The sequence below is a fragment of the Carassius gibelio genome, chromosome A21 (genome assembly GCF_023724105.1).
Source record: "Carassius gibelio isolate Cgi1373 ecotype wild population from Czech Republic chromosome A21, carGib1.2-hapl.c, whole genome shotgun sequence".
Lineage (NCBI taxonomy): Eukaryota > Metazoa > Chordata > Actinopteri > Cypriniformes > Cyprinidae > Carassius > Carassius gibelio.
In genome coordinates, this window is record NC_068391.1 from 13,823,465 (window position 1) to 13,845,191 (window position 21,727).

At 38.8% G+C, this 21,727-nt stretch overlaps 3 protein-coding genes across 5 annotated transcripts in view; 2 read left to right on the forward strand and 1 right to left on the reverse strand.

Moving 5' to 3' along the window:
• Positions 1 to 2,927, reverse strand: part of LOC127942228 (serine/threonine-protein kinase MARK2) — a 29,358-nt gene extending 26,431 nt beyond the window's left edge. For 2 of the 3 annotated variants that reach the window (XM_052537915.1, XM_052537912.1), the window contains exon 1: positions 1,781 to 2,926. In XM_052537915.1, coding sequence (XP_052393875.1) covers positions 1,781 to 1,813 — 33 coding nt within the window. In that variant the 5' untranslated portion in view covers positions 1,814 to 2,926. Of the gene's footprint in view, positions 1 to 1,780 lie in introns of all 3 variants that reach the window. The other variant, XM_052537911.1, reaches the window with a different exon arrangement.
• Positions 2,928 to 5,550: 2,623 nt separating this feature from the next.
• Positions 5,551 to 16,626, forward strand: LOC127941408 (uncharacterized). The gene is made up of 4 exons (XM_052536411.1): positions 5,551 to 5,776; positions 8,926 to 11,093; positions 11,741 to 12,046; positions 12,629 to 16,626. Exons 2-4 carry the CDS (start codon positions 8,942 to 8,944, stop codon positions 12,892 to 12,894), a joined length of 2,724 nt encoding a protein of 907 aa, XP_052392371.1. The 5' UTR covers positions 5,551 to 5,776; positions 8,926 to 8,941; the 3' UTR covers positions 12,895 to 16,626.
• A 1,897-nt stretch (positions 16,627 to 18,523) lies between these two features.
• LOC127942088 (N-acetyllactosaminide beta-1,3-N-acetylglucosaminyltransferase 2-like) lies at positions 18,524 to 21,195 on the forward strand. The gene is made up of 2 exons (XM_052537640.1): positions 18,524 to 18,800; positions 19,356 to 21,195. The coding sequence occupies exon 2, from the start codon at positions 19,359 to 19,361 to the stop codon at positions 20,673 to 20,675; it is 1,317 nt and encodes a 438-aa protein (XP_052393600.1). The 5' UTR covers positions 18,524 to 18,800; positions 19,356 to 19,358; the 3' UTR covers positions 20,676 to 21,195.
• Positions 21,196 to 21,727: the final 532 nt, after the last annotated feature.

Below are 21,727 nucleotides of genomic sequence, written 5' to 3' on the forward strand. Positions count from 1 at the left end.
AAGTACTATGATGCTTCAGCCTCTGAGAGACTGGGACACCCGTGTCAAGCTCAAACTACAGGTGATCTGCAAGAAAACATGATTTCCAACTAAGGTAAAATGAGAAAATATGCGTGGACTAGTGAGACCAAAACAACCAAAGCACGAAAATTCAAAAACAGAGTGTTTTGTTGGGTATATTACACGGTTTTGCAGAGATTTTCTCCCATTACCTTACAGATCATTCAGTATCTGGTTAGAGAAGTCTTAACAAACACATTGTGGATGATGATCAACTAAAACTTCAAAATAAAACCACACTTAAAATGACTCCCCAAACCAAGCCTGACTGGAAATGCCAGTCCATATTAACAGAGATATGGATCTCAAATCTTTGCCCAGAAACACAGAGCTATGACTCCTAGCATTGCTGAAGGAGTAAATAAAAAAAGTCTTTATCTGACCTAATATATATATATATATATATATATATTTTTTTTTTTTTTTTTGCATGGAAAGCAGCCCTGAGGTGATTAAAAATCATTATACTACGTCAGGCCAAAAGGATTATACTTGATTCCCTCAAACCACACGAAAGGTTCTTTAGGGAAAAATGCTGACCAACATTTTCAGCCTGCAAATCACGGTAAGACTGGGTATGGCTTGGCAAGAGACACATTTCAACAAACATTTCATCTCCACTATAAACAAACCATACACTCAAACTGACTCCAAATCAGTCTCCAGAGATTTCAGCTGCAAGCTGCTTACTGTTGGTACAATTCTACCAGTGAGTCAATGAAAGAGGATCAGTCTTTTTGCTTAAAACTGACCTCCGAAACAAGCTACCCGCTGTGATTAATTTTTTAGAGAGAGGTATTAGGGTTTAGGCCAAACAAATGATCTCAAGATCGGATCTCAGATCAAAACAGGCCACTTGCATCTCAAGTGTAATGTGTGATGAAATTCCTCTAATGCACAGCTTCAATTAAACCCCCATGAATACCTAAACTTTTGAAAAATAAGCAAAAAAACTTGGTGTACATCTAAAAGAAAAAAAGGAGTCTTAGTACTGACCCAACTTCATCCACAAATGTCTAAATTAGTAGTTACAGCCTAAATTCCAACCAAAAACTACTTTAAGTATCTAAGTTTACACGCTCTATAAAAAGTAGTGCATGTATAAATCAACATATATCCAATGTTATTTGCATACATACAATGCATTCAGCTACAACAATAAATACCTGTCTAGAAAATCCCTGCTAAGTGTTTATATCACAAAATATAAACTACATTATCAAGATTTTCTATAACGCAACTTTAAAACAACGCGTATTGCAAAAAGTGCAACAAAAAAACTGCCTTGACTTAAAAAGCAGAACAAGGCAACCACATCAATGTTGAATCTTCCCAGCCACTGAACTTTCTGCAAGGGTCCAGAAAGTAAACTGGAGAGATGCATCATCTCAGACACGAACTAAAGAAATCAAGTAATATCTGGAATGAACTCATGACATCTCTAAACAAGCACGGTTGAAAACACAAGTCTCCTCTTATAGTGGTAAAGATGAAAACTATTAGTTCAGACTGTTGCGTTGTTTCCTGTTTGTACTGCAATACTATTATTATAGCGGTTTTGCGATGAAAAACAAGCAGCTGAAGAGGTTTTCACGATCTGACGTGAACATTTAGGAAAACGAAGCTTGTTAAACAAATTAAGGTGTAAACCAAACCGAACTTAACCAGTACATGTGTGGGTGACATTCCTATTTTTGGGAAACTCATGGATTGGACTCACCTGGCCAGTTGCAAGCGGTTTCCTGGTCGACATCTTCTGAGGTTGGATTTCACGGTTTATTTTCTGAAACTGAACGTGTTCTCAGCTCTCACAGTTCAATCAAAAGTGACATCTGCACAGCACGATGAGAAGTGTCCGAAGTCCAACTTCAAAGAGCACCCTGAGCTCGGTGTGAGTCCCCAAATCAGTACAGATTAGCTTTTTTTAAAAAGTCCTGTCATTAAGCCATAGTTTGATACTATTCTCAGAAGGAGCGTGAATTTTGTTTAAATTTTCGACGGACCCTATTGGCGAATGTCAACATTTAATGCCGACTTCCTATGGGATTTTCTTCCAATAAAAAAGTATGAATAATTTTTTTGCATTAAGACAGCTTAATCTGAACCGGTCAGCTGATGAAAAATCACAAAACTGTTCCCAGCGCAAATGTGCAAAATCGAGTCCGAGGACTCCCAGGTTTTATTAGGCCGGGTGGCAAAAGGGTCCCTAATTTAGCCGTGACTATCAATCAGTGCTCGGCTGTATACTGTTGTGCATCTGTAATTTCAAAAGTTAAGTCCAGTTTATTTCTCCTCAAGCCTGAGTTAAGACATGAAAGTCCCGCTCAGCACACGCACGCACACACATACACACAAATACATACACGCACACGCGCACACACATACAAACTTAACAGCAAGTTATCGAGCTGCTCCTTCCAGTTAGCCAACTCAGCAGCGCTCAGATAAGCGTTACTCCGAGTAATGATCCGTCATACAGGTGTCAACATGTCCGTTTCAAAACCAAATCAAACACTCGACGTCATCACGAGGTGACAAACAAACGATCCAAGCGCAAAATCACCGCCGAGAAGCTCGTCTACTGGCTCTCTGAGTCTCTGAAAACCACATCTGACCTGCTAACTCACATTAGCTGGCCGGATGGCTTCGAAAAAGTCGCTGATATTTTTTTACAGTATGACTGTAAGAATACGTCCTAACCGTAGCCCAGTTGTTAATGGCTGTAAATTGGTCGGTTCCAGTCGGAGATACGCGACGCATTACATCTGTGAGCCGTGAAAAGACAGAGTCGGGCGGTCACGACTGGTACCGCAACAGCGCCCGGACGCCAGTGTTGTTTGCGTTCAAGAGAAATGTGAAACCAGTCTGTGGATCGACTTCCTTTGCCTCTCTCAAATAGAACTTTAAAATAAAAGTCTTTCATTCAAACTCTATATATGAACTATTTTTATAAAATATCGTCTTAGTAAATCAGTTTTCATCATTTAATTGGGATCAAATGTAATACCAGTAATTTTGGTCTTCATGAGGAGTGTGTGTGTAAACTGCGAAATGTAAATTTGTATTTAAAGAATTAACATAATTATATCAAGACTTACAATCATTCAATACATTTTTCTCATTATAACGTTTTGCATCCAAATAAAACGATCATTGCTTTTGGAAAAATCTGTGGAAAAATTATGGACCTCACATAAAATGAAGACACCAGTCAGTTTTATTATACATCATGGGATGGGTTCCTTCATGTTTAGATCATTAAATAAATGAATAATGGATGCCAAATACACTTGTGAATATATTATACCTGCAGTATACCTGTCAGTATAAAACCCTACTACTGTCATATGAGGCAGTAAAATGTAAACAAGAAATGGCTGCATCTTTACAGGGATGTATAAAAAAGACCTCTTTGGTATTACTGTTGAATTGCAGATCATTCTAATCTGACCCACAGAGAAGAATGTGGAAAACACCTGAATGTCCTAAATAAATTTCACTAAAACAGAAACTAAGACTTTTCATTACCAAAAAGGATAACACTTCAGGAAACCTATAGCAGTTGAAGTTGTTCCAAACCTGTAAGAATTTCTCCTGCTGAGCACAGAGGAAGACATTTTGAAGAGTGTGGGACAGTTGACAATAGCCAATGACTTCCAACTTTCTTCAAAACACCTTTTTTATGTTCCATAGAAGAAAGAAAGTCATACAGGTTTGGAACAAGTGTGGGTAAATGGTGACAGAATTTTCATTTTTGGATGGACTGTCCCTTTAACAACAATTGCAAACAAAATGCATAGTAAAGCTCAAAGCAAGGCAATGAAATAACTCTATGTGCAAGCCATGTTAAACAATCTGAGAATGTTAGGTGATCCTTTAGCAGTGACTGTCAAGACTGTTTACTAAAGGTGACTCCAGATGCAGTAACCTGCATTGTCTGCAGATTGAAGTTGTTGACTGGAACTGAAAGCTATATATATATTTAACATATTTTTTTCAATGCATCGCTTTTATTTTATATTTTATATTTTTTGTGTATTATAAAAAAACCCTACATTTTATTTATTTTTTTATTTTATTATTATTATTTATTTATTTAATGTCCTTGCTTTCATTTATATATATATATATATATATATATATATATATATATATATATATATATATATATATATATATATATATATATATATATATATATATATATTCTCTATGCTCATCTTTATGTCATACTTCTCGGTTCGGACTGTGGATGAAGGAACTAATACTTTGCTGCCATCTCTTGGCGTTTGGTAGAATAAAATAAAATAAGGTGTGAAGCAAAAGAACGCTCTTTTTGTCAGTTTAACATTTTTTTTTCTCCTTCCAGAACATATGTTCTATATGTTGAAGAATGTTGATGTCCAATATTTTTTTTATTTTTGGGTGATCCCTTTAAGAGTCAAGGTGAATTTGGCTTTAAAAATAAGTATATTGTGTTCTTGTAAATAAATAAACAAACAAACAAATATCAGTCCCGTTCTTCGTACCTCACTTAATTTATCTGAGATTATTTGAAAGATGTCAGATCTTCAAATTGTGATAACTGCGTTCTGGCTAATGTGGTTCTTCAAACAAATTTGCGGATTTGATTAAAATATCTGCGCGTCCTTGTGATCCCCGATACTCGATACCACGATCAGTAATGCAGCGATTGGCTGGCGGCAAGACAGCAACGTAATGACATCATATCATAAAAAAAAGTAATTTTATATTCGAACTGTTACGTGAAAGCATTGTTATTATTATTTTTTTTTTTTTTTTTTTTTGAGGGTCAAGAGATCATGTTATCTGCATCAAGCCACTACCATAATAGCTGTCTGCACCATAGACAGTAAACTCAAATGAATGCACGACTCAGATTAGCCGTCCGCATGTGTGTAAAAATCGAAATTATTACTAAGTAATTATTTTATCACGAATAAACCTTTCAGTGAGTAAAACTGGCGGTGTCTACACTGTAGTATTATAGATTACACAACAGTATAAAATTATTTTCACATAAATTTTTCAATAATTATTTTAAAAATGATTTAAAAAATGATTTCCCCCGGATTAGTAGGGTACCCTTGTAATAAGGTAGCAGTGGCCGGGACAGATTTTAAATATCAATTCCACAAAAAAATAAAAAATAAAAAAATGCAATCCAATCCTGTTTACATTAAATAAACTTGCTCCAGATCAGGTTTAAATTTACGGACATGTTGCTGTGACATCAAGTCCAGGATGAGCTTCAAAAATACAATTAAATAAAAAAAAGATTTTCTCCTTGACTAACTAGATATCGTAAAAATACTGTATGTTGGCAGTGTTTCGACACGTTTTGTTTGTCATTGGTCTAGAATGATGTCACCTACACCGAAACCCCGCCCCTCACTGCTCACATAGCGCGCTGTCTCATGCACACGCACAGTTCACAGAAGCGCACATTTGCATTTCGCTGGCGTACACTTGCAAGGACAAACGCTTTGAACAGCATGAGGAAAAACAACCTGATTCTCATATACTGATGGTCGCCTCTGGATTTTTAAAGTGTAACCCGCACAATTAAGGCAGACCACAGATAACTGCAGCTATGTAAATTGCTCGCGCACGGGATCGGAATTGTCTCGCGGAGAAACACAAGGATCTCATTTATCACAAAACATGACGATACAGCGGACGTACAGCTTATAACGTAGGTCATTTTTTCTTTCTTTTATTTCTGAGGCCTTTCATATGCAGTGATGTAGACTATATATATATCTGAAGGATCCACAATGGCTACTTAATATTTCGTTTTCAACAAAATGTCGTTAGATTTTTATGGCAGTTTTGTTTATTTAAAATATATATATATATAGCTTTCCTTAGTCCACGTTTTAAAGACACGCACCAGATTTCCACGCAAAACATTTGAATTGTAATGCAAATGCGTTTGAAATATAAGTATAATTCCTCTTAACACTCAGCGGTAGTGAAACTGAGCTCAAATGGTTAGAGACACTGGACTACAGTGGCCTAACAAGTGACAGTTAATACAGTTGCAAATGTGTGTTGGACGGTCTTGTTTTCCCTTTCAGTGACTAGTTTAGGCCTAGATAATATTGTGCTTTTAATAAAAAAAATTATTTTTCATTTTTATGAAACATCTATGAAAACGTTCGCTGAGGCGTCGCATTAAGCGTAATTTTGCTTGGTCAATTGTTGAAGCGTCAGAAACAAAGGCTCCCAATTATCGATGTGATTCCGCTTTTCAGCGAGAGAAACTGGAAATTCAGGGGCAATGAACGTAATGACGTGTGACGATGCGTGAAGTCATTCCACTAGATTTCACCTTCTTGCATTGTTAACGTTCTCACATTTTTTATAATGGTTTAAAACAATGCAGTCATCTCATTAGGCGAAGAGTTGAGCAGGCCCATGCGTCTGTAGCAGACTTTTGACTTGAATGTAAAACATGCCTGGAAATAATTCATGGTAATGCACGCCTGCCTGGAAATAAAAGATAAATACTTATTACACCGATGACGTAAATACACGAATGAATATATGGACTTCACGCTCGTCACTGCTCTGTTCGTTACGACCTGGCCAAATGGCAAAAGTTTGCTCATAATGTTACTGTTTTAACAAGAAATAGCATATTTGACAAAACATCATCACACATTGATTCAGGTGGATTCAAATGACATTTAATTTGTTTAAATACTGTACTGACACTTTCTTTTCACAGTATCTTGTAGGTAACTGGATAAATGATCAGCAGATGAATATTTAATATGACTTCATGGATTGATGGATTTGTGGTATAATTTCTGCTAAGAGAAGATAAATAAATTCCATTAGCAGGTGGTCATTATAACATAAAAAATACACTTCCTCATTATAAGATCTAAATCCTTGTCTTTTTTTCATGAAGTGGTTGGGGAAAATTAGCCATGTCCACGATGACCTTTCTTTTTTCTTTCTTTCAGTAATGTATCAGATACAGTACTTGTTTGTTTTCATGTTTCAGTTATCATTTTGCTGCAATATAAGTGTGTTTACACAACCACACACACCGTTCTTTTGTGGTGATATGAATGAAACCTGATCATTGTTTATAGTTGTTTTTGTGCTCAGCGGGTACCTGAGCTCATCGATGCTGATGCTGTACATCTCTACACAAGCACAAGTGTGTGCTGCTGTTCTACTCCTGTACTTGATTCATTCCAAAAACAAAACAAAAAAACATTACGCATGTATTTTCTTTTCGAGATACTGCTGATAAGGTGTTTACGGTTTAATGTGTGAGTTAAAGTGATTGGAGTGATGTTGACTTGCAATATGACAAATCTGGGTCAATGTAACCACCCACCCCCCCTTCACTACCACAGGCTACAAAAGGCAAGACTGAAAAAAGCAAAGAGGATGAGGTTACCATCACCAGGCTCTGTGCGTGAATGTATGCATGTGGAAATAAGAGCATGGTGTGCTGGCTCTGTCCTGGGTTCTGTGTGTGTGTGGGTGTTGTGTTGAGGGTATGTCTGAAGTGCTGTTGTGCATGAACCCCGCACCCCCCACCCAACACACACACGGCGAGGTCAATAGGTGATCCAGCCATGTCACATCCTGTAACAATTCTGTATGAGCACACACACACAGTCACACACACATACATTTCTTCATTTTTTCTGTTTTCAGACTTTGGCACTTAATCGAAAATCCTGCCTTTATTACTTAATGTTCTTGTCATTCCAAACCCAAATGACTTATTTTCTTCTGTGGAACACAAACAGAACAATTGAAGCTTGTTTTCCATGTTTGTTTCTATGCAGAAACAATGATGAGGGACTGAAGCTTTTAAGTGTCATAAAGGATGCAGAAGCATTATAAAAGCGGTCAATATAAATTGAACATATTCAAAGTCCAGGCTCCATTTTTGCAATACCTCAAAATATACCAACACAAACATTCTCCTTTTGTGTTCTAATGAAGAAAGAACGGTGAACAGGTTTGGACAGTGAATAATGGCTAGATGTTCATTTTTAACTGATCTATTCCTTTAACCTTCTCATGGTCTTTTCATTGACATTTCATAATGTCTAATATGAATGTTTCAAACGGTCATTATTTAGAATAATGAGCTGATCTGCTCTACTCTGTGGAGGGGTGATTAGTGCAGCCATCAGATTATATCTCTATTATTAGAAAAAATAGAACATTATTCCATTTACATTTCATCACATGTTTGACTATAACAGATGTTTTCAAAATAAACTCTGTAAATGTGTGTCTTAAACTCTAGCAAAAAAACAAAGACTTATAAACGGTCAAGATGACAAGGATGATATACAGGCGTGATGACCAAGAACATATCATACAGAGTATTATCAAATTATGTCAATATTTCCTTGATGTGACATCTCTACAAAGCTACCCCCGAATTTATACAATTCTTTACACAGTTTGCTTGTGTTTTTGTAATGATAATTGTATACATTAGGTAGATGTGAATCCCTGCAATTTATGTTAACAAGGGTAATGGGTCAGAAGGATTCTTCTGTTATATTAGGACTTCTCTTACTGACAAGTCTGTAACATACCCTTGTGCTGTTCTTTATTGTTTCACAGTGTTTAATTCCAAGAAAGTTGTGAATGACTAACAGAAGACCTCTTCTGTGCTTAACTCATCACAATTGTTGATGTAATTCTGTGTGCTGTGACTAATATTAACTGTACGTGCAATATTCACACAATGTATGTGTCCTCTATGTGCACATTTCAAAAATTGCATAAGTACCAAAATGAATGGGCACTGTCATATTAATTTGTCTTTTTTCTTTCTGCATCCTAACCACACAGCTTTGCTCAGCCTCAGATGCCTCCACTTCCTCTTGACGAGCGCATAGTGGTAATTCAGCGCCCAAAAAGTTTGGCCTTGCGCGTGGCCTCCCCACCAACCACATCACAGTCTTCCTCACACCGCCCAGCCACTCACAACGAGCCTCCACGCCGCCTACCACAACCCCAATCCCCACCACCCCGTTCCCATCCAGGTTCCAAGTACCTGTCCCTGGAATGCAAGGGCAAACAATCATCCTATGTTCAAAGAGATAAAGGAGAACAATGTGCTCCCTTTGAGGGCAGAAGGCACAATGCTAGCCATTGTCACAGCAATGGGACAGTAACTTTAGGTCCCAGACCTCGCAAGCACACGCATACCATTGACATTAAAGTGTCTTTGGACAACAGTGGAAGAGGAGGATCTTACATAGACAAAGGCCGTAGCAGTCTTACCCGAAGTGGAAGCATCAAGGTGAACAGAACTAAACGGGTGTCCCTGCAATTGGATCCAGGGCAAGGTGAAAGGAAATGCAAAGGAAAGTCTTCCGAATCAGTGGAGAAGCACCAGAACCATCATCAGAGTCAAAATAGGACTCAACACAGTAGCCATCATCCAAGCCAACTTAAAGTCTCTCCTGGAGGGATCTTGGAATTTGTACCAGCGCAAAGACAACAGTCAAAATCCAAGCCAACAAGAGAGAGAGACTTGTCCTCAAAGTCTTGCTCTGCAACTGCCAGCTACCCTCTGCACAGCGAGAGGAACGTATCATCTGTGGGAAACAAAGAGAACTCCAAACTGGGACCCGGCCACCAACTGCCACAGGCCCACAGTCTATCCCGTCACCACAGTTCAGCCCCATTACCCCATGCTGCTATCCTAAACCCTCACTATCCTGCTGTACCACCCTCACTCCCTTCCCAAGCCCCTTCCTCCTACCAGCACATCAGTCAACCCCGTCCCTCACACACTAGAGAACATCGTCCCCAAATTCTTCACACATTGCCCCTCTCCCCTACTTCCTCCCAAGGAGGCTTCCCGAGTCCTGACCACACATGTACAATTGACTTTTCCCACCCATGTGGCTGTTGGAGATCGGTACGTTGTAGAAGAGGTAAAGGTCACTCGGCCGGCTGCCACGGTCATAGTACAAGCCCATCCTCTTCATTTTCTCACACCCAAGGAACAAGTGCTGCCAGCAGAGGTGGCGGAACCATGGGATTGAAAACTTTAGGAGGGTGTCTGTCAACTGCTTCCACCACCAACACCTCCTCTTCCAACAGCACTGTCTCAGACTGTCGCACAGGGCTGTTCAGACCTTTGGGTTGTGCATCCTGTTCTGGAGAAGCTGGAGGTTTTGAGAGCCCTGCTGGTTTCCGTAAGAAACTGGTTGGGGGTTGTTTACCTTGTACTCCCCTGTCGTCATCTGCACCTCTTCGAGCACTCCAGAGTTGCGTCAGTGGGTGCAATCCCAAAGCAAGCCAAACTGGCAGCTCCACATGCAGTTACTGCAGTAGTGACCCCATTGTAGTGACCTTTAACCCACACAGAGGAAATCCTCCCAACATGGGGCGTAATATTGGTGCACATACCATGGGAGGATACCAACCTGATGATGACGATTACAGTGTACGCACAATTTGGCCAGAGGAGCTAGCAAAGAAGATGACTCGCTCTAAAACCCAACCTATCCACCACAATACAAGTATTGGAATGGGCTCAGGGAGAGCCTGCATGGGCCACAACCAGAATAGTGGCAATGGTGGCAATCCTGTAATCCTTGACTGCCGGAACCTAATGGAGTTCACTCGTTCCCAGTTGACAGATCAGGCAGGACGACGGAGGCTCCAGCAAGGCAAGATGGCAGTTTTGGACTTTATTGGATCAGGGAATAGTGGGGACCAGGGTAGAGATTCCCTCAAGCGGCTTTGGAACAAAGGAGCAGATGCTTGCATGGGGGATGGCAACGGGTTTGATGACGAAGTGCTTCCACAATCCCCATCCCTTCGCTCTCCATCTCCAGATTCCCCTACATCATTCTCACCCCCATCCTCTGCTCCTAGCACGCTTAATAAGCCCAAACCCAAACATCGAGAAAGGGAGGTTGGACACACCTTACCATCTACACAGTCGCTTCATTTGGTCCTCAACTCACTCAACAGAGAACAAGATGAGGAAAATGGACGAGGTAAAGATGCTAATTTGCTAAAGTACACAGCAGGTTGAGTGACATTTTTATAATGTGTTGTTTTTGACTGACCATAAAGAAAGATGAACATAGTCTCTCCACATTGCCAGTCTGACTTGAATGTTCTGAACTTGATTTCATTTTCTCATCTTCCATTAGGCTGTAGGCCTTTCTTTGCTGATAGTGATTCAAATTATAATTCATTTAATCTGTGAGGTGCATAATCCTTGCTAGCCTAGCTTCAGAAGATTGCAAGAGTTACATTACCCATGATGTTCTAGTTATGCAACTCAAGTTTTTCTCCTTAAAACTTTTCTGTCTTTAATACTTTTTCTTAAATTTCAGATTGCTTTATCCTCTGTTATATGTTTTACTGAAACGCCTTTTGCCAAAGAACTAAAGGATTAAAGCTATTCTATGGGAGGAGGGTGATGAGACTGGAAAATGGAATGGAATGGAAAAGAAAATGTGGAAGGATTAAAGTCATACTCTGTCAGGATTTTAACCTGTGTCATGTTTGATTGACTGAAGAAGGGATTACTATACCAGCACACCTTTCTTAGATGGTCACATAGAGTGAACTATTTCAACATATAAGAAAAAAAATGTAATCAATTGTTTTTATTTATTTGTTTATTTTTTGCCAGTGCACCTTTCCCTCCCCCTTTCTTCATCCCTCCCAGCATCACTATCTGAGGAAAGTGTTATGACCCCAGATGTGGAGAATGCTGTGATTAGCCCCATCCTCCCTTTCCTTTTCCTGGGCAATGAGAGAGATGCACAGGATTTGGATCTACTGCTTCGTTTCAACATTGGCTTTGTGGTCAATGTCACAACCCATCTTCCCCTCTACCACCTGGACACAGGATTGGTGCATTACAAAAGGCTTCCAGCTACTGACAACAGCAAGCAGAACCTGCGACAGTATTTTGAAGAGGTTTTTGAGTTTATCGGTAAGCGAGGTTGCCAACTCTTTTGTAGTTTAAACAATTTACAGACCTCGTGAAATTACTTGACAAGTGCTGTCCTCTGTCCTGTGAAGACTTATTTCTTATTGAATCAATATTTTTGATTTGATTATTGAATTACTTCTTGAAAGCGTGACTGGGTTATATCAAAGGGTTTGTACCTTTTTTTAACAGCTAATGGCCTTATAGCTAATAACCTTTAGTGGTATACAGCACCATGATTTGCAACTTGCTAGTCAGTTGCAGGTGGTTTTATGGGGGCAGGACCTTCACATTCCAGAGAACATTTGATTGGACAGCAATTTGTGTATTGCAGGATGAGTCATCAGTATTTTTGGTGTGTGTTTCTGGAAACTAATTTTTCAGCTTTACAGCTAAAAGCCATGGACTAAAAGCCAAAAATCTCTTTATTTATATGGGGTATTTAAATTCATCTTCATGCCCTGTTATTTCTGTTACTTTATTTTTAAATCGCACATCAGTTGATGGTTTATTTTGTCTTAAAGCCAGTTTGAAATTTGAAGAACTGTAGGCATGTGACCATTTTATTACCTTTTTTTGTTTCAGAGGAAGCTCACCAGTGTGGACGTGGTGTTCTTGTGCACTGCCAAGCAGGTGTGTCCCGCTCGGCTACTATAGTCATTGCTTACCTGATGAAGCACACCCTCATGACCATGACTGATGCCTATAAGTATGTTCGGGGCCGACGGCCAATAGTCTCTCCCAACCTCAACTTCATGGGCCAGCTGCTAGAGTTTGAGAGAGACCTCAACTCTGGGGTAACACCTCGCATCCTCACCCCCAAACTGAGTGGCCTGGAAACACAAGTTTAAAAGGATGGTGCAAGAAAGAAATTTGTGGGAAAACGAGCGGGGAGAAGGAGATAAATAAAAGATGGAATTGGTGGAAATAAAATAGAAATAAAAAATTTGGATAAGAATTAAGCAAACAGTTAAAATTGAGGATTTCGAGAGAGAGATGACAGAATTAACTAGATGATGAAAGCAGTCTAAAAGAAATAGAGGAAACCGTCTTGGTCTATTTTAATTGAAGTACCTCAACTCTTTCTGTTTCATACCAATAGCACTTATATGACGACTGGTAAATGGATATTTGTGCTACCCACTCTGATACTCTGTTAATTATGTACTATTATCGAGCTTGGTTAAATGCAAAGGCTGTATAAAAGTGTTTGGGAGGAAACAAATGCAATCAAAGAACTCTGGCTGTCACAGAAAAAGATCAGATGTTTTGAGACTCTCAGAACAGTGACATGCATCACATTTGAGACCCAAGAGCTGTAGCAAACTTCAAACTCCTTTTCCACTGTGCACAGAACTTTTCTAGACAGATTATTTTTTTGATTTGGGAGATGATTTGAAGGCCCTTTTGGGTTACTTTGCGTTAGCTGCCAACTATTTATAAATTTCTCCACTGACACGAGGATTCATCTTGCCTTTGAAATTTTTTGATACTGCTATTTTTGTTACTTGTTTTACATCTTGCATTCTTTATCTTAGTGTCTTTGTGCGGGAGGTGTGCAATAGTGTTGACCGGGAAGCAGAACCGATTTATTTTCACTTGGACATTGTTTCACTAATAGACTTTTTTTTTTTTTTTATGGGACATAAACCAGCCATTCTAATGGCAGATAGAATCCAAAAATCATATATTTCTTTTTTATTTCCTGCTTATGATATTGAACAGAGGGCAATTTTTTATAAAGCACTGTGTAATGAAAACATTTGTTAATAGCAAAAGTGGGTAATAGACTATTGTGCTCCAAATGGTGAGGAGAAAGATCTGGTGGAACTGAATTTAACATTTTAATAGGGAATATGTACACTGTTTATTACTGTGCAAAATTACTGTGACTGGAGCAGATTGGGCTGAGTCTTAAGTATAATTTGAATTTAAAATTCAAAATTGCACATCAAGGTTACCATTAAATATTTATAGTTTATGCAAAATCAGCATGAAAGTTCCAAGGTGATAGTGTGCAGGTGTTTTCTGTCATTTGCATTTCTGTCATACTCAGTTCATTACATAAGATAAATGAACACTATTATCAGCTTTAATGCCTGCCCTGTTTTTAAAACAGCCTGCCTAATTTGCCCATGATCAGATTTCTGTGCTTTCAGGACTGTAGGCAAAAAATCTGGTTTTATATTAGCTACCACAAAGGAAACCAGAGCCCCTTCCTCTTCCTTAAATTTCCTACCTTTTTCTTTCTTTTTTCCCTTTAAGAGACTATGCATTATTATGGGAATACATTCTGTGAAAAAAGACTTGGTTCACTCAGTTCACTGTGAAACATTCTTCTTCCTGCATATTGTGAAGTTCTCAGCCTTGGTCCTTGAAGCCGCCTCTCATCAGTTTTGACAAGCGAGGAGTTTGTCTGCTGTCTCTGAGCTCTTATCTGCCTCACTAAGCCATTGGGCCTTCACACACCACTGCTGAGTCTCCGTTAATGTGCTCTGCCCAGCAACATATGACAAAATATACTATTCTGCATTTCAGCCCCCCCCCAGCCCCTCTCTACTTCTACCTAAAGTGTAGACATGTGAAGGTGTAAAGTGTAGACATGTGAAGGTGTTTTCTTACAGGTAGAAGACCACATAATGTCCTTAAACTTTAACATATGTCTGATTTATCTATTTAGTTCATAAGTTTGAATTTAATTTGAACTGACCACATGCCACAGCATATTGAACTGAAATGACGTGAAGAGGAATTCAAAGAAATTCAACAAACAGTTACATAACCCCCATGTCTAGAATCCATGAAACGTTAGATGTGTATGTACACACAATACTATACACAATACTTTCAATACTAATTCTTTAAATATGAATTACAATTCTACTTTTTGCTACCTCAGTTAAAAATTTCAGGACTTGAATTGGAATTTAAAAGGCATTCTCAGTTCTGTAATATGAATGCCACACAACCCTACTAAACGTGGACACTGCTGAATAGCATTTAGACTAACAATATGTATTTTTAAAACTTGGATTATTTCTACTTTAGAGCATAATTGCTAAACGGATCCTTTGGTATCTGACAGTACCTTCTTCGAGTTGGTGTACCATTTTATTAAATCGGACAGTTGCGCCCCTCCCCCCTACAAGTCTGCTTAAGTAAATGTATAAAGTGTGTTTTACGAGAAAACAGATGCCGGAGATGCCTTTTGGTAAAACAACCGTCTTCCGCGTCAATGTAGCACCTATCAACGGAAAGAAATAGCAGCACTTGGAAGTTTTGTTATCGTTTGGATTTGTTTTGCTCTGTTATATCTGTTTGCTGCACAAAAGTTTGCTTCTGTGTGTGGACGCGAGAAGTCAGTCTTTGTGTTTTCTGTGTGCTCGAGACATAAGAGACTGCCCATAGGCACAACTCAAGCTTCACTGTAAGCTTGCATCTTGTCAATGCCAATAGCCACTGCTATATGCCTCCTTTACCCTGGATTTTCTCTTCTGGGCACTGGGGGGAAATTTACCTCTTTGCACATTCAATCATACCTGTAGAAAAAATATTGCGTAGGCCTACCAGAATCACCTGGCAACACTGAATGAATAGCGCTGGACATCACAGACCTGGTGAATTGCTGTTGGCTGTCCGCATCTTGAGTGTCTCATTCTATGAAACCTGAATTTGCAAATCATTGAAACCGGATATGACCAGTATTTCCTGTGTTGAATAATCTTATATACAATATATGGTTTGCACATAGAAATGAACTAAATGTAAAGTTTTGTGTAGAATTTATTTGAACATGTAAATTTGTGAATGGATTCTTTCTGTGACTTTATTCATGTATGTAATGCTTGTTCTTTTTTAAATTATTATTATTGTTGTTATCATTTTTTTTTTGTGCCAAATGCTGAAAAGAAGGTTGGAACCTTAATATTGACTAAAAAGAATTGCCCTCCAGGAAAGAAGATGTTTGAACTGCTCAGTTATCAGTGATTTCCCTTGTTCCCCAGGCAATATGTTGATGTCATACTCTGTTACTTTAACTGTACACTTTACCTGCAGATTTCTTACCCTCTAAACTGCTAAATTGCTCATTGAAGATGTTATATTTTCATATGTTGATTTGTTTTGTTTGTTCATGGCAATTTTATCAGTGACTCTTTGGATAGAGGTTTATAGCTATCCCTCAAGGGTTGTACTTTGATGTACTTTGAATGCATGTTGCTCTAAACTGACCTTCCGGACTTCTCTCCCCTTCCTACTGACTCAAATGTTCTCCCCTTTGAGAATTCAGTGCCCACGCTGCTTCAGAGAGAAGACGGACAAGGCAGCCAGTGTTGGTTTGACCATATACTTGTGTGTACTTCAGTTTAATCACTGACAAATGATGGGGCTTCGTCCTTTTCCTGTTTAAAACTTGACTGTGAGAGACTGTGATACTGTTGTGAAGCAAAATTATTAAAAGTGTTAGGCTGAACCCTGCCGGTAATGACTGGAAAAAAAGAACCTCTCAAAAATTGGCTTGTGATATAATTGTTCATTGATATGATGTTCTCGCAAAGCTAAAATGACTTGTTGAAATAAATTTTTTTTTTACAAATTGACAATGCTGTAGTGTTTCTCTTCATATGGCCTTTGCAACAAAATGCATTTTGATATCTTGCTGCATTAGTCCAATCCCAAATCCAGGAACAGTTCATTCAGAACCAGAGATGTTGGTTTGGAAATTATTGGTTGTTACAGTATACAGTAGTTAATGAATTGTTGGATTACTGCTGTGTTGTGTAACAGCGCTGTGATTTGGCACCCTGAGGGCTTGAATCAATAGTCAGCATGGTCTAATACAGGACAGCTATCATATCAAAGTGAAACTTAGGTGCTGCTCTCTCTGGGCAAGACCTCTCCAGTCTAGGTTTCCATTAGCTTTCAACAATGTCCTCGTTGTGGTCAGTGAGAAAGTCAGAATGATATAGAACAAAGCTAAAATGGTCGTGTGCCTGAGAGGGAAAGAAGAGAAACTGGGGCAAAGTGCTTTTAGAGTGTGTCTGGAATCATGTGCACGTGTGAAGGGCCAGCATAAAAATGCTCAAAGCAACGCTGCTGATCCATGTCCCCAAAATCCCTCTGTAATATTGGTGAAACTTGATGACTCAATTCTGCTGCCTAGTCTTGAGGGCATGACTGTTATGTGATAAGTGCATTTGAATTTACATTGAGTTCTCTATTAAGATAACAGATAACTGCTTTCGCCCGTTTTTTAATTTGATTGACTGAGTGGCATTCCATGAGTGTTGATATAGGCCTGAAACATGAGGAATGATTAGTCAGCAGTCAGCACACGTACTTGCATTTGGTTCTGAATTGCATACAACACATTTTGCAAAGCAACAATGTGCAAAAATTATCTCGCATTGCTAAAAGCTAACAGCTGAATGCAAGTATGCCCAGTAGCCAAGCACCAATGACTGCATTTACATACTTGCATCCTGTGTTGGGGTAACGCATTACAAGTATTGAGAGTTACGTAATCAGACTACTTTTTTTAAGTAACTAGTAAAGTAATGCATTACTTTATAATTTACAAGAAAAGACAAAATAGATGTATTATTCCCCAGAATTAATAAAATCAATGAAAACAAATTATGCAAACCTGCAATAATTAAATGTTAATACAAAAATGTAAGTTTATCTATTTAATCCCATTTTGTTAACAAGTGTCTTTGTTGCTGACCTTCAATAATCTAATTCAACCATACCAATCAGCAAAAATTACATTAGACAAACGTGACTTTTTTGTTTCTTTTTCTTTTCTTTGTGTGTGTGTATGATTGAGAAGAAAGTGTTGAATTTATTCTATACTTCATGCAATTCAGAATGTTAGCATGCAGCTGAAAGTTTTGTTTGAGTTTTTTTAATTTACATTTTCTTAAGACTGGGGATTATTCATTTCACTTTTGGTGTGAAATGGCTTTTACATTTCGAAAAAAATTAAACTTTTTATATTAAATAAACAAGCTAGCTCAGGACATTTGAGAAAAGTAGCGCACAATTAATTACTTTTCATAAAAACTAACAGAGTAGCAATATTGTAGTTTTAATTTTTAAAAGTTTTTTTCCCCAACATACTCAGATTTTGAGGAATTTTATATTTTATATAATTACATATTTTATGCATTGCCAAAATGGCTTAAACATTGTTATCTAATGATTATTTTGAACTAAGCATCCAGTCTTTGTGTTTTGAGGCACATTTCACTAAATGTCTGGATTTACACTTCATTTTAGGTTCAAAAGAATCATTACTGATAAAAAAAAAAAAAAAAGAGTACAATGAGCTCAGTGGTGCTGATGAAATTGACATACCTCAATCTTAGCTTTATACAAATATCAGAAGGCTTGTGGGTGTAAAACAAGGATTATGTAAAGGATTTACATGTAATTATAGGTAGGTGTGGTTTATGTGCCTCCTCACCTGTGGCATGCAAATGTTCTTATTTACTACCTGCACCTGTGAAGAGGTTGAGAAGCAGACCTGCTCTGTGATTTAATTTCAACACTGTACTGACATTACCTGGACATAATGTTTGCACAAGAAAAGGTCAATTTAATATTTAGAAATTCTTGGAAAACACCACAATTGGCATGAAAAAACACTGGGGACCTCTGAGGACTTGTGAAGAAAGGATGGGGACTGCGTGGGGAGAAGAGTCTAGATAACTGCATTTGCTAAAACCATCAGCGCAACTGAACATCTGATCTGAAGGTAATGTGAATGATTTCTCTGCAGTATTACAGAAGAATTTGTAAGATATATTTTTATATTTTTCAGCTAAAATCTGAACTTGTTCTTAGAAATTCAACTTTTTAAATATAGTTCTTACTATAACATGCACTGGTGCTGAGTTTGTCAGTTCATATGTATTATGAAATAACATGAAATCCTAAAATTTCATATACACACACACACACACACACACATAGTATCCGATGGATAATGAATGAAACCGTGAAAAGCATTTCCATACGCAGAGTAAAAGCTGTGATCTTAAAACACATTATGTAAATATCGTGGGTGGTAGGATGCTGTGGACGTTGCCCGGTCAGGTGCACATAACTTGTCTCATGAGGCAAAACCATGGAGACACAGTTCTTCAGAGACTTCCTCCTAATGGCAGAAGTTCTAGTATTTCCCTCTAATAAAAACAGCTTGGCCTTATCTGAGATTTCTCACCACTCACTGAGCTCAGCAGTAATTCACAGAAATTTACACTGACTCATAACTGTATTGTTCCTCTCAATGTCTTTCATTTCCTTCCAGTCCATGGCTCGCTCCAGATGCAATGGAAAGATCCTATGCCTGTGTCTCTTGCCTTGTGTGATGGTAAGTCACCTCATCATGGTGTCCATTTTTGTAGCCATCTCCTACTCCCCTCCTCTACCGCAGCTGCCCCTCCATTTCATTGCTACTGGAGCCTCCACAAACTCTGGAGCTCTTGCCTCCCATCCAGTGCGGCCCTTCTGGAATCTCAGACTAGAAGACGGGGCACTGTGGAACCACCTCCAGCACATTTGGGATAGAGAACACAACCCCATATTGAGAGTTAATGGCACGAGTTCCAAAGGCCCAAGCCTTGATGCAATACATCTGCAAGAGACGGGAAAAACTGGTGCCTGTGAACAAGACGAAACTTGGGCGTCTCACCTGCCTGACTTTAGCACCCTTCCTGGTCAAATGAAAGATTTTGTCCTGTCAATGCAGTGCAGGCATTACGCTATCCTCATGGACCAACCCAACCTGTGTGCCGGGCAGGATCCTAAAACGCCGTTCCTTCTGATGGCAATCAAATCACAAGTCGGAAACTTTGAGAACAGGCAGGCCATACGAGAGACATGGGGCAGGAGCGGTCGAATCCGAGGGGGCGGTGGAGGCAGAAGCTGGTTCGTACGCACCGTCTTCTTGCTTGCGAGACAGGACACAGAGGCAGGGCCTCATCCAGACCTAAGCGCCTTATTGAAGTTGGAGATCAGCACCCATAGGGACATCCTCATGTGGGACTTCAAAGACACTTTCTTCAACCTCACCCTAAAGGATGTCCTTTTCTGGGACTGGCTTTCAAAGCACTGTTCTGATGCCCACTTCATTTTCAAGGGAGATGATGATGTGTTTATTAGGACTAAGGCTCTGCTGGACTACTTAAACAATGCTGGAGTGCAAACGACGCATGGAAATAAAACTAAAGAATGGGACAATTTTGTTGTGGGGGATGTTATTGCCAATGCTAGGCCCAATCGGCAACCTGATACTAAATATTACATACCCGAAAGCTTCTATAAAGGAACGTATCCGGTCTACGCAGGAGGTGGAGGGGTGCTTTACACTGGTGCTTTGGCTTCACGTCTACGGGAGGTCTCTCGTTGGGTCAGCTTGTTTCCTATTGATGATGTTTACTTAGGAATGTGCCTTCACAGGCTCGGGGTGTCCCCCACTCATCATCCCGGGTTTCTTACCTTTGACCTTCCAGAGGACCTGCGGGAGAAGTCGTGTGCATATCATAATGTTCTCCTAGTCCATAAACGCACTCCAAAAGAAATGTTAACCCTGTGGAAGGAGCTACAGGTTCCTCCTCAGGAGTGCTAGTGTACACTTGTTCATGAACTCAAAGTAAGGTAAATGATGCCTCAGGGACCCAGACTGAAAGTTATTTTCATTTTTAACCACAAGGTATTTCACCAGTTGGGCATATTCATTTGCATAAAAGGCCTTAATTTTTTTCTGTGATGTTGGGCTGTGCTCAGGGTTATGTGTGCAGTGGTTATTATAAGAGAATACAACCTGGTTGACTTGATAAGGTTCTTAATATAATGGTTCTTGTTCTATGGGAATGAGCATGTGAAAGAATATCTAGTGGACAACTGTAGAGTCTCATGATGTTGTTGTTTTAAGTTTGTGGCCCAAATAACAGGTATCTCATAATAGAGTGAATAAAAAATTTGCCACCAACATAATTCAGCCTTGTATTAATAAGCTTCTGGTTCAAAAAACAAAAGCTTTACTATTCTATTCTAAGCGTCTGAGAGAGTTTGTAGAACTTCCTGTTATTGGACACAATATTTTTACACTTGGAATGTACATGCATTTTCTGCTCTGTGTCATTGTCACATGTGTCATTTTCTCTCGTTAGCGTAAGAATTGCTGATGTGAAAACGGCTGGAAATAAATGATTCAAGAGGATCTGGATTCCGTTTTGGAGATCGTGGTGTACAAGTACTTCTCCGCAAAATGATATGGATGCCGGAAAAACCCTATAGACATTAGTGTCATCAGGTTTTGGCCTTGTGGGCATAATTATAGCCTGGTGTTGTTGGTGGCTTAATCTGTATTACAACAACAAAACATAATAATGGAAAATAATGAATGACAGTAATGAAAAATGTTTGTACATTGATCTGTTTCATGAAATTAAATTTTAACAGCAGTTTATGAACTCAGAGTTTTATTGTTTCACTTATATTAATATTTGTTTTCATTTGCATCTCTGTCAGTTTACTATTAATAGTCATCCTATGTTTACTATTAATAGTCGTCCTCCAAATTCATGTCAGTTATCATGCCAATTTTCTTAATTATGTTATGTAAAATCAGATATTAAAAATTAAAGCTGTTAAACATGCTCGTGTTTTTTATTTCAC